The following is a 15,734-nucleotide window of genomic DNA, read 5'->3' on the forward strand; positions in this document are numbered from 1 at the left end:
ATTTCGTTGAAATAAAAAAAAATTTTTTTGGTTTAAAAAAAAAATTTCGAACGTTTCCAACTTGCTATTTCGACCCAAACGATTCAACAAAGTGTTGCTTTTTTTTGTTTTTGGTTCGAAAAATTCTATTTTTTTTTTTGATTTACAAAATGAATTTTCCCGAAACAAATACCGTTCATTATCATCTTTATCGTCGTCGTGGTAATCTTGATGGTGAATGTCCATCATCACTGATTGATCGTTATTTGAAACATCTTTCCAAACATTTGGATGGATATATTTGGCATAATGAATGTTTTCATTTGAAACAAAAATCTTATGATCAACAAACCGAACAATATTTATTTGGTCAATGTAATTATGGTGAAAATATTGATGATGAATGGTTTATTGTTTTTCTATTAAAATTATTAACCGAATTTGATGATCAACTTTTCGTTCGTATACAAGATGAAGATGGTGAATTTTTATTGATTGAATCGGCTGATTATCTACCCAGATGGGCACAAGAACCATCACGTACAGTGGATCGTGTTTTTATCTATCGCGGTAAAATTCATCTGGTATCATCAAAATTTGTTGAAAAAGATTTGAACAAACGAAAATTCATATGGGATTGTATTCGATTTATTGAATCAAATCCGAAACAAACTGAATTAAATCAATCAATACAACATTGTATTCAAAATCGAATAGAAATATTTCAACCAATCAATATCCAACGATTATATCATAATGCACATTGTTTATTACCAATATCATTGGTTATTTTATTGGATTATCACCCGGAATTAATATCGGCTGCTATTCGTTCATATTATTATCGTACACCGGATGATTTGAAAACGATTGGAACAAATCACCATCGTTTCAATAATGATCAAAAAATTCTGACAAATGTTCGATTTACTCGTTGTCTTTATGCACAGTTAGCATCACAAGATGTCGATGATGTTCAGAAATTGTTGTCACCATCATCATCATCGAATGACAATCATTTGTTGAATGGCGTAAAAATTATTGCCGGTTTTGAAATTTTATTGCAAAATTCAGAAATGATGAAGAATACTGTGGAATCGAAGGCTGGCAAAGTGGTCAACGAATTTCTGACGACTATTTTAACCGAAGAATTGATTGCAGAATTTTTAAAAAATAAAACATCATTACCACCTGAAGATGATGATAGTTGGTTGAATATCGACAGCGAACAACAATTTGATGATTTATTAAATGAGAAGTTTAATCAACAACAATCATCATCTAAAACGAATGATAATTTTGTGGAAAATATTCCGAAAACATTGGAGAAATTTTTTCAAAATCAAAATTCGGGTATTGATGGTGTTGAGCCACCGCCAGCATTGCCAAACGATAAATCTACTAAACCAAAATCATCAAAATTCAATTTAATTGAAGAATTTGATGAAAAAGAATTTGTTGAATTTTTTCGAAAAATGGCTCAAACAGAATCGGATAATTCGGAAGAATCAAATTCCGATGACGATGATGATACAGATGATGACGATTGTAATGATGAATCAGAATTACCCGAAATGGAAGCCTATATTGCCCGTATGGATCAAGAATTATCGAAAACAATTTTGGCAAATAGTTTTGAACAAGCACCAAAACAATTAGATTCTGATGATGATGATGACAATGATGAAAATGATCTAAAATATAATGCCGTATCAAATATTTTGAAAAGTTTGAATGAAGAAATTGAAATAACCGATAGTAGTAATGGTGTTGGTCCGGCAACAGCATTGTTTGCTTTTATGAATCAACAATTATCCGATGATTTAAGAAAGAAAGAAACATAAATCTTTCTGAATGATAAGAAAATTTTTTTACTACAAAATTAACAAATGGCCAAAATCCATGTTCAAAATTCCATTCGTTTTTGTGCTTTAAATATTGATCGTTGTTTTTTCATCTCTAAACGTCGTATAGAAGCACGTTCACGATCTTGACGTTGTTTTTCTAATGTTTCAAATGATGGTTCCAAATTCGGTGGTTTTGCTGCTTCAGCAATATAACAACGAAGTTTATCCATACAATCAGCTACATTTAATAATTGTTGTCTTGTTTTATCCGATCGTATTAGCCAATAACCATCTTTATTAATGGAATTTTTATGCTATTTTATTCAAACAGAAATCATTATCAATTGATTGCGAAAGAAGAGAGAAATATGAACAAATTACCAATTCGGTGATACGATCTTTAATATCATCAGGTATCCAATTAGCTGTTGGTAAATGTAATTTTACTGTAACTTTTGTAAAATTTCGATTAACATTTTGACCACCGGGTCCTGAACTTGTACAATAACTAATATCTAATTGATTTATTGGTATATATCCAGTAAATTGTGAATTATTTATAAATGATTCTTCCTATTGAAAAAAAATCAATTTTTTACAAAAAATTAAGACAATTTTCTTGCATTTTTCATACTTGTTGTTGTTGGAATCGAAATGATGTATAATGAAATTGTAAAATTTGCGGTAATCGAGAAATGGCTAATCTACCATTAACAGGATAATATCGAAGACAATTTCTTAGGAAAAATGTTGCCATTGTTTTTGAAAAAATTGATTTTTGGATCACATCAAATCGAAAAACACATGAAACATTCGAATGCTATTATAACTTGGACCATATATCCATGTCAAAATAGTCGATTAGAATCTTTTTTGTTATTCGGATTTTTTCTTCGAATTTCGGATTCAAATTTCATCAAAAAAATTCAATGATTTTATAATGGACAATCATTCAACCAGAAAAACTAAACAAAAACGTCGTCGACGAGCTAATTTGAAATTGAATAAAGACCTTACAAATCAAATGATAACCGAATCAAATGAAAAAGTAGAAATTTTTTATGAAAAAATTCAAAATGATTTAATCAATCGAAAAAATCAATTGGAACTTGAAGAATTAAATCGTAAACAAATTCAACCATTATTGATTGAAATTGATAAAAAACGATCCGAACTTATCAGTACGCTTGAAAAGATAATAACAATTGAAAATTATCGAAAATCATTATTGCAAAAACAAAATCAAATTCGCAATGATAATGATGATGAATTTTATCGAATCTTTACCGAACAAAAACAATTGATTCGTGAACAATTACGTTCTGTGAATCGACAAGAATCCTATATTCGAAATCGAATCCTATCAAATGAATCGAATGTAAAGCCAATCAATGAACAAAAAATTTGTAGAAAAAATCCATTAAAATCTATTAATTTTAATCGATTATTACGATTATATCGACGACGACAATTATCAACAAATTGATCATCCATTTTATCATCAATACAATTACCCCGGATAATTTTTTTTCCTTTATCTCTTTCAACATTGTTAAAATCATCATCATCATCAAGTTTGTTTTGTTTGGTTTTGTTGTCGTTGATTCTCTTCCCCATTCCATTGCTTTATATGGTACGCCAATTGTTACAATTTAAAATCATACGATTTCTATGTGTTTAAGTGTGTGTATGTTTCTCTGTTTCTGTTTGTGTTTATATGTAGTTCAATGTGGAAATGATGATGATAATGATATGAAAGAATAATACCCAAAATACAAAATGTGTGTGTTAGTTTTCCAATGCATTTAGTGCGCGTGTTTTTTTCAACTTTGTTTCTATTCGACGAATAATAATATTTGTGTTTGTTATTCGGTTATTTGCCCGAAATTAATGAGAAAAAAAATGTTCTGAAAATTCATTTACTCATCATGTGTTTATGGTTATAATCTCACATGAAATTATTCTTGAATTCAGGTAAAATTTTCTTTTTTGACTTTGTGATATTTTTGAAAAAACTAATATTTTTTCTGTTCAAAAATCTTTATAGATAAAAAACAACCGTATTTCATCATTGTCTTTCGAATTTTAACCGCATCATTTTTTTGTACATTGAATGAATGAATCACCATCAACGTCATCAATATCGTTATCATATCTATAGTAAGACATCAACAAAAAAGCAAACCAGAAAAAAAGACAGAAAAAACTTTAATCACAAAAAAAAGAGAGAGAAAAATTTACTGGGCAAATTGAAAAAAAAAATTCAAACATTGAAAAGTTGTCGTTTATCCAAGACTTGTTCGGTTCGATAACGCATTAACATAGTTCATCGATCAATCGATCTGATAATGTTTATTTTGAAGAAATGAAATAAATTTCCAACGAAATTGAAGAAAAGAAAAAAACCCAAATCAAGAAGAAAATCACAACCAAATTACCAAATATTTCGTACATATATTGATAATTAGTTTGAAGTATGAAAAAAAGCGAAAATGACAGAATATCGAGATATAAGAATTGTTGAAATTTAAACTTCAAAAAAAGAACTGAATTAGTTTTTTTTAATGGAATTTTTTTTTGTCTCAGTGTCTCGGTGATCAACAACAACCTATTTACTCTTTTTTCATTTCATTTTTGATTTTTTTTCAATTCCAACGAATTTTCGCTTACCATAACTCTCTTTCTCTTTCTTTTTTTTTGTTGTTGTTGTTTCTATTCAACAAACATTGAATTTCTTATCAGCATTTATCATCATCCACGAACCAAAAGAGAAAAGAAGAAGAAGAAAAAAGTATTCACTGTACGTTGATCATCATCATCATCACTTTGAAGTTGGAAATTGGTAATTTAGCACCATAAACTTTCGAAAAAGTTGGTAACCATTTTTTCATTATTTTGATTTTCTTTTAATTCATTTTGTTTTGTTTGTTTCAGAATTATTTGTTGTCGTTTTTGTTGTTGTTGTTTTTGAACAAAATTGAATTAAATTTTCATTTTTTTTTCTGAATTTCTAAATAATCAATCCCAAGATAGCCGATCATGTCGCCAGCTAAAAAGGTTTGTTGTTTTGTTTTTCTGGATCGTTTTTTCATTTGAAATTTGAATTTTTTCTTTTTTTAAACATAGGAAGTTTATATTGTTGCTGCAAAACGTACACCATTAGGTTCATTTCAAGGTTCACTTTCATCATTATCGGCAACAAAACTTGGTTCAATTGCTATACATGCATGTTTAGAAGATATTGGTCTTTCGGGTAATGATATTGATGAAGTTATTATGGGAAATGTATTACAAGCAAATATTGGTCAGGCACCAGCAAGACAAGCATCATTAGGTGCTGGTATTATAAATACTGCACCATGTACAACAGTCAATAAAGTTTGTGCATCCGGTATGAAAGCATTAATGTTTGGTACACAAAGTATTATGCTTGGTGATAATGATATTGTTATAACTGGTGGTTTCGAAAGCATGTCAAATGTTCCATATTATCTTTCAAGAGGTATGTTTTTTTGTGATTTAACCCAGATTTTTAATTATTTGATTGAAATTTCATAATATTTTTTTTTACAAACTTTTACTGCCCGAAGAAAAAACTGTTTGTGTGTCCATTTTAGGTTATTTGTTGATGACCTAATTGAAGATGCTATTTTTACTTTTTTTTATATATCCTGTCTTTTTTCTCTTTCATTAGTTTGTCTTACTTTATCTAATCAAACATTTTCTTCTCATCTCTTTCGAAAAAAAATATTTGCTTTAGGTAATACACCGTATGGTGGTGTTAATCTTGTTGATGGTGTTGTTCGTGATGGTCTAACCGATGCATATGATCAAATTCATATGGGCGTTTGTACGGAAAATCTTGCACAAACATTCAATATAACCCGTGAAGAGACCGATGAATTTGCAAGACAATCATATCAACGTGCAGCTAAAGCACGTGATACGGGTATACATGCAAAAGAAATTGTACCAGTTATTATACCCGGGCGTAAAGGAAAACCCGATGTAACAGTTACCGATGATGAAGAAATTGGCAAAGTTAATTTCGATAAAATACCATATCTTAATCCTGTATTTCGAAAAGATGGTACAATAACGGCTGCAAATGCAAGTTCATTGAATGATGGTGCCGCCGCTTGTATATTAATGTCTGAAACGGCATTATCAAAATATGATTATCAACCAATGGCAAAAGTTATTGGTTTTGCCGATGCTGCAATCGAACCAAAAGATTTTGGTATTGCTCCTGCCTATGCTATTGAAAAATTACTTAAAAAAACTGGTATTTCGAAATCACAAATTGCTCATTGGGAACTGAATGAAGCATTCAGTACAGTTGGTTTGGCCAATATCAAAAAACTTGGTCTTGAACCATCAAAAGTTAATCCATATGGTGGAGCCGTTAGTATGGGACATCCACTTGGGTATGTCATTCATTTCATAATTCATAGTTTTTTTTCAAAAATCATCCTTTATTATTGCATAGATGTTCTGGTGCACGTATTGTCAACATTCTAGCACATCATCTTAATCCGGAAGAATTTGGTCTTGCTGCAATCTGTAATGGTGGTGGTGGTGCTTCAGCTGTACTTATACAAAAGCTGTGATATTATTATTATTATTATTATTATCATCATTATATATTCTATTATATTATAGAAAAATAATGAGATTGCAATTAATGAAAGCAATGTTTTTTTTCTACTAAATTATAATATAAATTTATCGATTATTATAATATATAACACGGATGGATAATTCGAAATGTTGACAATCCATACACACACATATATACATTACCCTTATTTTTATCATTATTCATTAATAGCTGGATTAAAAATGAGTGGAAGAACGAAAGAATTTTATTTTGTATCAAAATAAATAATTTTTTTTTCTAGAAGGAAGGTTGAAATACCCTTTAGGAATACTAATTATCATCTAATTACATCCAATTATCAGTGAATCGTACAGTTTGCTGTTGTTGTTGTGCGGTTGAACTGTTTTGTTGAATTGGTGATTTTGATGAACTTTGTATTCGAAGTTCATTTCCATCTTGATTCATTGATGGTATTAATTCTTCAGATGATATATTATCCATTGGACCTTGATTATTAATGTTGTTGTTATTTGTAGGTGTTGTACGTGGTATCGATTCATCCGATGTTGGTATACTTTCAATCGGTGTATCACGATAAAATGTTTGCTGACTTGATGATGTTGGATATAATGAATTTGTTCGATTATTATTAGTAGGATTAGTAAAACCAAAATAACCATTTTTATTATTAAAATGATGATTTGATTTTGAATGATGATGATGAATATTTGATGAATGAATTGGCATCTGTGAAAAGAATCGTACGGATGGATATTTAAAATAAGTTGAATTGGCTGCCATAACTGTAGCGGCAGCTTCAGTTAATTTTTCATTACGTTCCTAAATTCAAAAAATGGTAAATAATAAAATGGAATGAATCACATTCAAAAAAAAAAAATCTTACTTCACTAATTAAATCGGCAAATGCAAACGGTGCTATAGCTAGTAAACCATGAATAGTAACAGCAACTGCTGCACAGGAAATAGTTGATAAAATCAATTTCAATGGTACATGTGATATGATCAATAAAATGACAATATATAATGCTGAACCAAATGTTAATAAAAATAGATAGGAAAGAATGGCACCGAAAATTCGTAGACAAAGTATTGATTCAAGAAATGCACCGATTAAACCAAGAATAAATATAATCATAAATGCTGATGCAATTATTAGGCCAATCATTTCGGTACGAATTGTTTCCAACAATGTTGTTGCCGGTAATTCAGTATCCACAGTATCCATTATCATTAATGATGAATTATTATCCATTAATATTGATTCATTTGATGAATTGAAATTATCATCATTGATAATTGAATAATTTGTTGATGAAGGATAATATTGGATAAAATTTGATGATGTTGTTGTTGGTGCCATTAGACCAAACATTTTTGTCAGATAACATATAAAACATATGGCCATAATGACAGCAATACAACAATAAAATAGTATGGTAAATTTTAAACATGAATGACCACAACTAGCTCTTGATCTAATGATTTAAATGAAACAAAAATCAATCAATCAATCAATCAATTATCATCAAACAAAACATACCGGCTATAAAAACCTAATGATGATGGTGTAGGACTAGAAGCCAAAAAAGTTGGTGGTGATGATGATGAATATGGTTGTTGATGATAATCTAATGATATTGATCCAATAGAATCGGGTGAACTATTTTCATCGGTCATCATCATATCTATTGATCTTTGTTGTTGCGGTTGATAACGTGATGATATTTGACCCATTGTTGTTGATGGCGGTTGACCAGCACGAAGATAATATTGTTCAAATGTTGAACGTACAATTTCTCTACATTGACGACAATCACGACGATAATGTGTATGACGATGTTTACGAAATTTTTTTGTATCAGCAGCTAATAGATAATACCATTGTGGTGGATATGGTGCATAACCATCACCAATATTTGATGATAATGGATGATTATGATTAGAATGATGATGTGATGATGATGTTATTGGTGTAATTGGTAAATAAACTGGACGTTTATGATTATTATGATGTTGAACATAGATACGATGATGATTATGATGAAATTGTTGACAATCCGGACAATCAATATGAAAACTGTTATTAAATTGTTGTTGTTGTTGTGAATGACTACGTCTATGATGATTATGATGATGATTATTTGATGATGACCGTATTGAATTTGATAATAAACCACCTGTAGAACTAGCGTTTGTAATCACAGTTGATCCGGATAAATTGGATGCTGAATCTGTACGATCAATTGTTTCCGGTTTTGTTGTCGATGTTTTTGGTTGATTAAATGATGTTGATGGTAATGGTGATGATAATAAATTTGGCGGTGGTGGCGGTGTTGGAAATGTTTCCAATTCACGTTCACAATCATTTTGTTCAAATTCATCAATCTGAACTAATGGATCGATAAAAATTGGATTTATAATACCACCACCACCACTACCACCGATATTATCACGGATAAAATTTGATGATTTTGATGTACCAGCCATTATCATTGAAGAATTAGTAGTAGTAGTGGTATTAGAACCACGAGATGATGATGATGGACCAGGAACACCAGCATTAACAAAAGTTGTTGAAAATGTTAACGGAAATTTTGATCCATCAAATGATGTCGATGTTTGCATCTTGTTGATGTTCAGCGATTGCGTGATTCGAATCAATCAATCAATCAAATTGATAATTACGAAGGATGATGATTGTTTTCGTTCCACAACAATTATCATTGAATTCGTTTCACCAGGTAAAACATCAATCCAAACATGTGATACACAGGTATGCAGTGGATTTATTAAACCGGCAGCGTAAAAATCAATGAAAATGAAAACGGTTTTTTGCTGTTGTTGCTACTGTTTATTTGGCTACTGCATGGTTGATTTCACCATTTGATTTCTCTATATATGTTAAAAACGAAAAAAATGAGGAAAAAAATAAATGATTAAATGTGAATCAAGTTCATATTTTGCTGCTGCTGCTGCTGTTGAATACACAGTGAAAGAGAAATTAACCTCTCTCACATTAACACTGAGTGTTATTACCAAAAAAACAAGGTTCCAAAATGGATCAACAAAAAATAATTTATGGGGAGTTTTTTTTCTACATAGATAAAATGGGCAGAATTAACCATCGACGATGATGATAATAATTAGTTCAACAACAACGGAAAAAAACATAAAAAATATGATGGTTCCATTTGGAACCAGCCGTTATATTTTTTTCAATGATGAATAATAATTATTTTCGAAAAAACAAAACAAAACAAAAGTCCATTCACTTATGCTGGCTAAGCGAAACTGTCAACAAAAAAACTTTTTTGCAGAAAAACCAAACCAATGGAATCGTTTTCGAACGACCAAAATCAATACTGCAATACAGAAAAAGAGAGAGTTTTGAGAAATTCAGTGAATAAGTTAAAGGTGGTTTGCCTTGAATCCGTTTGTCGTCGTCGATTGACGAAAAAAAAATTCAAAAATCAGTAAAATTTTTCGATACAGTTGACTTTTCACTGTGCATAAACCAACCAAAAAACAGTGTTTTTCTCTTTCAAATCTATCAATAGATCAAACAAAAAAAAATGATGAAATTTTTCTCAAAAATGAAATTGAAATGTGCGACACACACAAACAAAACAACCGAAAACGAGAGCAAAGATTTGTTGTTTTTTTTAAACTTTTAACTTCAAATTTTGAATGAAATTTGCAGGTGGTGATGTTTGTTGAATGTGAGCAAGACAAAAAAATTGAGCAATGGATGTGATTACCTGAGAATCAAAAAATGATGATGATGAGGTAGGTAGATAGGTAAAAAGAAAGTCAGAGAGGTGGTGGTGTCACCCAATGTCGACCTTATGAAATAATTTGTTTTTTTTCACTGAAAAAAAGATGACAATCAAAAAACAACAAAAAAAAGGTGAAAGGTCATCGTCATAGTAACAACAACAACAACTTTTGTTCACTTTGGGAAAATGAAAAATAGCCAGGTAAAACTTTTTCTGCTGTGAATTTATGAATGACTCGACAGAATTTTTCGGAAGTTGAAAATGAGAAAAGCATGGCCGATATGGTTCAAATGTTTTGTTTTAGTTCAATGATGGTACCTCGATATCACTCTCACTGTTTGATTGTCACAATTTTCTACATTGTCATCATCATTATCATTATTGTCGGTGACAATTTTTTTCTTTTATAAACATCAAATCACCCTGTATATCGATATCAAAAATCCTTGATTTTTTTTCCCCCCATTTTTTATCTCGAAATTAATTTTGAAAGTGTGAATATCGATAATTGGTGATGGTGAAACATTATCCTTGTTTCGAAAGCGAATTAAAACAAAGCAAACAAAACAAACAAACAAAAAAATCACACCACCCACGCACATATACACAGAATAGGACAGAACCAAATGCCATTTTCACATCTCTCTCTCCTTTCGAAAATTGCTTAATTAATTAATTAATGAATCAATCAAATGTCTTACCTGCCTGGAAAAAAACAATCATGATTATTTTTACAAATTTGAAAAAATTAATTTTTTCAAAGCTTTTTCAATGAACAAAAACAAAAGAACAACAAAATAAATAGGCAGGTAAATTGAACAAACGAAACATGATTTCCTGGCAAACACCACAAACACACACACCTGGCGCGTGTAAATTTTTTCATTAAGTTTTTTTTAAAAAAAAAGATGTTTAAAAATTTTCATTTGTTTTTTTTTCTGTTGTTGGTCATGCATAAAATTGATGAAGAAAAATCAATGACAAATGTCTACTTCAAGTTTGGCTAACAACCATTTTATGAGATGGCTAAAGATGAAAAAAGGATGGGGTTGATCGTTGATGAACAACGAACAACGAACATCAACGATTTTCCCTTTTGATGATGACCATTCAAGATCAAATGAAAAATGAATCGTGATAATAAATTGAAATGAAAAATTGCAATGAAATTCAATCAATAAATTGATTGATTGATTAATTTTCGAGTGAAAGGAGAAAAAAAATTTTGGATTTTCATGGCCAAAATTGCTATTTTTTTCGAATCATGCGATGAAATTCATTCAATCAATCAATAATCAATTTCATCATCATCATCAAAAGTGTGAATTTGAAAATGTCAGAGAAGAAACGTTGGTCGATAAAAAAAAATAACCTGAAATTGTATACAGAGAAAAAAAATATTCAAATTTAAATTTAGCAAGCAGCTGCTGCTGCTTTTAAAATCAATAAAAATTACACAAAAAAATCTACCGACGACCTACCTGGATGCAAAGATGTAATCAATCTTCCCCTCTCTCTCTTTCTCTCATTGTGAGCATCTATTTCGGCTAAATGTAACCGATAGCAACAACCAACAAACCAGGCAACAGAATAATTCTTTGGATCAATGATTTTTTCAGCCATTCACCACCTGGATCAATTTTTTGTTGTTGTTTTTGGAACTGAATTTGTCCACCGCCATTATCATCATCTAAAAAGGATCATCATTTCAAACAATGGACATCCATTGATGAAACGCATTTTTTTGAAAAAAAATGACAATGATGGTTTAATTAACCATTTAATGATTGAAGGATGATTATGATAATTATTGGGCAGATCAGAAACAGAAAAAACTGATGAGAAATTCACATCAGAATTTTCACACAAAAGTGATAAACATTTTAGAGAAAAACAAAAGAAAACATTGATGATGAAACAAAGTAAATTTTTATCAATGTTTTTTTGTTCTTAATTTTTTGACATGATTTCTGAATGACAAGACAACTGGTATTACGCATTGTGACTATCATTATCATAATCATCTTTACAATGGATTTTTTGTTTCAACTTTTACAAATTTTTGAATTTTTTTGAAAAAAAATTGAGCCATTTTTTTTGCTGGAAAAATTAACACAGAGTTACACAATGAGTGATGCAAACGTCTTTTACAAAATAATTATTTTGCTTTGTTTTTTGCTGAGAAAGTTGCGGGGAAATTTTTTGTTTTTTAAAACTTTCTTGACACATCTTTGGTTGTTTTCGTTTTTTTTGCGTTCAAAATTTGACAATCGGTTTTTGTTTCTATTTTAACCGAATCACATAAGGTGTGTCACAAATGGGTCGATATAGCCTCATCGATTAATAAACAACATTTCGACGATAAGCCAAGAGAGATAAGCCAGAAAAACTTTATTCGTGACTTTGGGAAGCAAAAAACTTTCGCATCTTTTTTTTTCAAACAGAAAAATTATCTCTTAAAGTTCATCAAAGAAAAATAAATAAATTTTCTCAACTTGTTGTGTTCCTCTCCTTGTTATTCATTCATATGATGATCATTTTTTTTCAAGATAATTTGAAGGTCAAATAAGAAAATGTACATTCTGTTGTCTGTGTGAATGTTTTTTTTCTGTTGTTCGTTGATAATGAAATGAGAGGGAAATGAGAGGGAAAACAAAAAGTTTAATCAAATTAAGAAATTATTTGGAACATCATGATTATGATAATGATTGATCGATTATGATTATGATTTGATTTGATTTGATCCAATGTTTGAAATCAGAAAACTATCAATATTGAAATTTTCAAGGGTTTTTCCCTTTCTGTATATGAATGACATAAGGGATGTTTTTTTTGTTGTTACGATGTTTATCACCATATTGCCAACTGAAGAAAAAAAAGTACCTCAAAAGACATTAATTCTTCTTGGATAATGATAAATTTGTGATGAAATGATTAATGACAATTTGTAATTTTTTTTTTTTTTTTTGGCAATCTTTTGTTTTCCAGCAATAAAAAAAATTGATTGATTATTGAAATAACAAATGATTATTATTAAATTGTCAATTGTAAAAACTGAATAATAATTATATAGGATTTCGGTTGTCGATGTTGATTTTACTTTTCAATTTTTTTTCTTCAAAATTCAGATGTTTCGTGTTTCGGCTTCAAATCTGAATTATAATTTTGATTCAAAAATAAGTCAAAAATAAACCCGAAAAATCAAGAAATTCACATCGAAAAAAATATTCACATGAAAATAAAAAACATTTCACAAATTCCGTTACACATCCTAAACAAAAAGGATTCGATGCATGGTGGATGTTCTTATCTTCTTGTACGCACATAATTATACATGTAAAGGAAAAATTTTTGAATGGGTCATTCAAAAATGAAATTATCATCATCATGATTTGAAATATGAAAAAAATGTTTCATTTTTCCTAAGAAAATGAAAACATAACAAACAAACCGGATGTTTTTCTAATCATCATCATCATTATTATTACATCAAAAAACAGACAAAACGAAAACGAAAAACTTTGTTGACAATGATTTAATAATAGAACAACGAAACAACGAAACAAACAGCAAAACAACAAAACAAAACGAGTTAAAATGGCTTTTAGGCTTCCCGAAATCGCCAAAGTGTGTGTGTGTGTGTTTTGTTTGTTTTTTTATCATCCATTCATTTGTTATCAGTCAAAAACAACAACGAAGAATGAATGATGAAAAAAATTGGACAATTTAAAAGTCTTTTTACGGCATTTGTGGACAAGGATGATGATAATGATGCCGCTTCCGATATTTTTTATTTGGATTTTTTTTTTTTTTTTTTTGGTTTTGTTTTCTGAAATGGATGCCCAGAAAACATCTTTTTTAAGTAATTAATATTTTTTTTTTTTTTTTGGCTGCCCCCCTATCAAGTTATTGATTTGATTTAGTTTTTTTGTTTGTTTAAAAAAATGACCTAAAAAAATATAGGCTATTTAAACATTATCATCAGGGGGTTGTACATACATGACATGAAAAAAAGATTCGAACGTTTTGAAGATTCGAATGTCACAGCATCTTACCTTTTTTTTTTTGTTTGTTGATCAAATATTTGCTGATTTGATTTGATTTTTTTGGTTGATTTAGTTAGCTGCTAGAATTAAATTGAAACAAAATGATCTAATGATTTAACCATATCAATTCGATATCGATTGATTTGGGCGGTCAGAATATTTGACAGTTGACATACGATACACGACACACGATACACGCTGTGAACAAACAACTAAATTTAGAATCGATTTGATTTTTTTTTTTAGTTCAAAACAAAACAAAACAACCAAACACAGTGTTTTAATGAAATCAAATTGATTGATCATGTTTTGTGACGATCATTCTCCTCAATTTATATAAATTTAGTTGGCTATTTCGTTGTCTTGTTTTTTTTGCTAAACAAAAAACAGAAATGAACAGGTACGTGCATGAACGTAAAAACTATCATCATCATCCATTCATTCATTCAACTAAAATGATCAACAGTGGTTGTTTGTTTTGATGACGACAATGATGAAAGAAAAAGGAGAGAGAGAACGAAACTGACAACAAAATTTTGAGAAAATGAAAGAGAAATTTATCGTTTTTGACAAACAAACACTGACAACACGCACAAACAGATAAATGAGATGCGTTTTTCTTTAATCGATGCTGACAATTTCCAAATGATGATAATTTCAAGAATAATTTTCTTTGAAGAAAAAAAATTTTTGTCAAGAATCAAAAACAAAAACAATGTGCGTGAGCAACAACAAGAAATCGAGAAAATTTCCGGTAAATATAGCGCCATCTACTCGTTGGCTATTGGAATTTTTCCGGGAATTTTTTTTTGTTTTCTTCGAATGAATTTTTTTGGACAGAATTCTTTCATTAAAAGTGTCAAGAATTTGAAATTAAAATTAAATAATCTTTATGATCGTTTAACACGTGGACAGAAATATGGTCCACGTATATCATTGTTGGGATCGATTACCAATAAATTTATATTTGATGTATGTATGTTTTTGATTTTCTTTGATTTGATTTTCATTATTATTATTTTTTTCCAATACCGAAAAATCTAGCTTTTCATCACCTATATTGGAATGTTTTTCTTTATATTACCACGGATATGAATGAATCACAATGAATGGTATTTGGTCATTGTCAAAAAAACGGCGAAAATTTAATTTAAAAACAATAACCTTGACATAAAAGACTTGAAAGATATTTTATCAACTTTGAAAACTAAAAATTGATGTGATGATGATTGATTATAGATCAAAATTTTTGGATGTTTTCAAACATCTCAATATCATGTCACGATCGATTGTGATTCAATATTGTTATTGTTAATCCAATAGATGAAAAAGTGATATAATAACAACAACAACAACAACAATTGACATTGGGTCTAAAACATTTAATAATAATAAAAATTTGACTGATTGATGATTGTTGTTGTTGTTTGTTTGATCAAGAAGAAAAAAACAAATTTAAATTTTC

At 29.5% G+C, this 15,734-nt stretch overlaps 4 protein-coding genes across 9 annotated transcripts; 2 read left to right on the plus strand and 2 right to left on the minus strand.

The window, feature by feature from the left end:
* Positions 1–98: 98 nt before the first annotated feature.
* On the plus strand, positions 99–1,896 carry ecd (ecdysoneless cell cycle regulator). Its single transcript, XM_027339731.2, has one exon. It carries the CDS (start codon positions 150–152, stop codon positions 1,821–1,823), a length of 1,674 nt encoding a protein of 557 aa, XP_027195532.2. The 5' UTR covers positions 99–149; the 3' UTR covers positions 1,824–1,896.
* Positions 1,827–2,640, minus strand: LOC113790112 (large ribosomal subunit protein mL62). Of its 2 annotated transcripts, none has more exons than XM_075822725.1 (3): positions 2,465–2,640; positions 2,208–2,400; positions 1,827–2,140 (listed from the first exon to the last, which is right to left on the minus strand). In XM_075822725.1, exons 1-3 carry the CDS (start codon positions 2,581–2,583, stop codon positions 1,886–1,888), a joined length of 567 nt encoding a protein of 188 aa, XP_075678840.1. In that variant the 5' UTR covers positions 2,584–2,640; the 3' UTR covers positions 1,827–1,885. The 2 variants fall into 2 exon arrangements, with proteins under 2 accessions (XP_075678840.1, XP_075678839.1); XM_075822724.1 differs by having other exon boundaries at positions 2,208–2,399; positions 2,461–2,639.
* A 971-nt stretch (positions 2,641–3,611) lies between these two features.
* LOC113790110 (acetyl-CoA acetyltransferase A, mitochondrial-like) lies at positions 3,612–6,452 on the plus strand. The gene is made up of 7 exons (XM_027339732.2): positions 3,612–3,800; positions 3,874–4,300; positions 4,569–4,697; positions 4,761–4,883; positions 4,953–5,328; positions 5,587–6,253; positions 6,316–6,452. Exons 4-7 carry the CDS (start codon positions 4,866–4,868, stop codon positions 6,434–6,436), a joined length of 1,182 nt encoding a protein of 393 aa, XP_027195533.1. The 5' UTR covers positions 3,612–3,800; positions 3,874–4,300; positions 4,569–4,697; positions 4,761–4,865; the 3' UTR covers positions 6,437–6,452.
* A 217-nt stretch (positions 6,453–6,669) lies between these two features.
* Positions 6,670–14,399, minus strand: LOC113790107 (uncharacterized). Of its 5 annotated transcripts, none has more exons than XM_075822717.1 (4): positions 14,279–14,399; positions 7,988–9,339; positions 7,331–7,922; positions 6,670–7,266 (listed from the first exon to the last, which is right to left on the minus strand). In XM_075822717.1, exons 2-4 carry the CDS (start codon positions 9,070–9,072, stop codon positions 6,772–6,774), a joined length of 2,172 nt encoding a protein of 723 aa, XP_075678832.1. In that variant the 5' UTR covers positions 9,073–9,339; positions 14,279–14,399; the 3' UTR covers positions 6,670–6,771. The 5 variants fall into 5 exon arrangements, with proteins under 5 accessions (XP_075678832.1, XP_075678834.1, XP_075678835.1 ...); XM_075822719.1 differs by lacking the exon at positions 14,279–14,399 and adding an exon at positions 11,705–11,880; XM_075822720.1 differs by lacking the exon at positions 14,279–14,399 and adding an exon at positions 10,206–10,312.
* Positions 14,400–15,734: the final 1,335 nt, after the last annotated feature.

Source organism: Dermatophagoides pteronyssinus, unplaced genomic scaffold (genome assembly GCF_027571235.1).
Source record: "Dermatophagoides pteronyssinus isolate colony J.1.1.1.1 unplaced genomic scaffold, Derpt_VIB-CSIC_2022.12 sq0019, whole genome shotgun sequence".
Taxonomy (NCBI): Eukaryota; Metazoa; Arthropoda; class Arachnida; order Sarcoptiformes; family Pyroglyphidae; genus Dermatophagoides; species Dermatophagoides pteronyssinus.

Bases quoted from the DNA above. Each gene is read 5' to 3' on its own strand.
- ecd (XM_027339731.2), top strand. From the start codon at position 150: ATGAATTTTCCCGAAACAAATACCGTTCATTATCATCTTTATCGTCGT.
- LOC113790112 (XM_075822724.1), bottom strand. From the start codon at position 2,583: ATGGCAACATTTTTCCTAAGAAATTGTCTTCGATATTATCCTGTTAAT. The intron at 2,400-2,460 runs GTATGAAAAATG...TTTTTTCAATAG, and splicing joins TTCGATTCCAACAACAACAA to GAAGAATCATTTATAAATAA. The intron at 2,141-2,207 runs GTAATTTGTTCA...TGAATAAAATAG, and splicing joins AAGATCGTATCACCGAATTG to CATAAAAATTCCATTAATAA.
- LOC113790110 (XM_027339732.2), top strand. The intron at 5,329-5,586 runs GTATGTTTTTTT...TATTTGCTTTAG, and splicing joins TCCATATTATCTTTCAAGAG to GTAATACACCGTATGGTGGT. The intron at 6,254-6,315 runs GTATGTCATTCA...ATTATTGCATAG, and splicing joins AGTATGGGACATCCACTTGG to ATGTTCTGGTGCACGTATTG.
- LOC113790107 (XM_075822717.1), bottom strand. From the start codon at position 9,072: ATGCAAACATCGACATCATTTGATGGATCAAAATTTCCGTTAACATTT. The intron at 7,923-7,987 runs GTATGTTTTGTT...TTAAATCATTAG, and splicing joins TCATTAGGTTTTTATAGCCG to ATCAAGAGCTAGTTGTGGTC. The intron at 7,267-7,330 runs GTAAGATTTTTT...TTTTGAATTTAG, and splicing joins TTGCCGATTTAATTAGTGAA to GAACGTAATGAAAAATTAAC.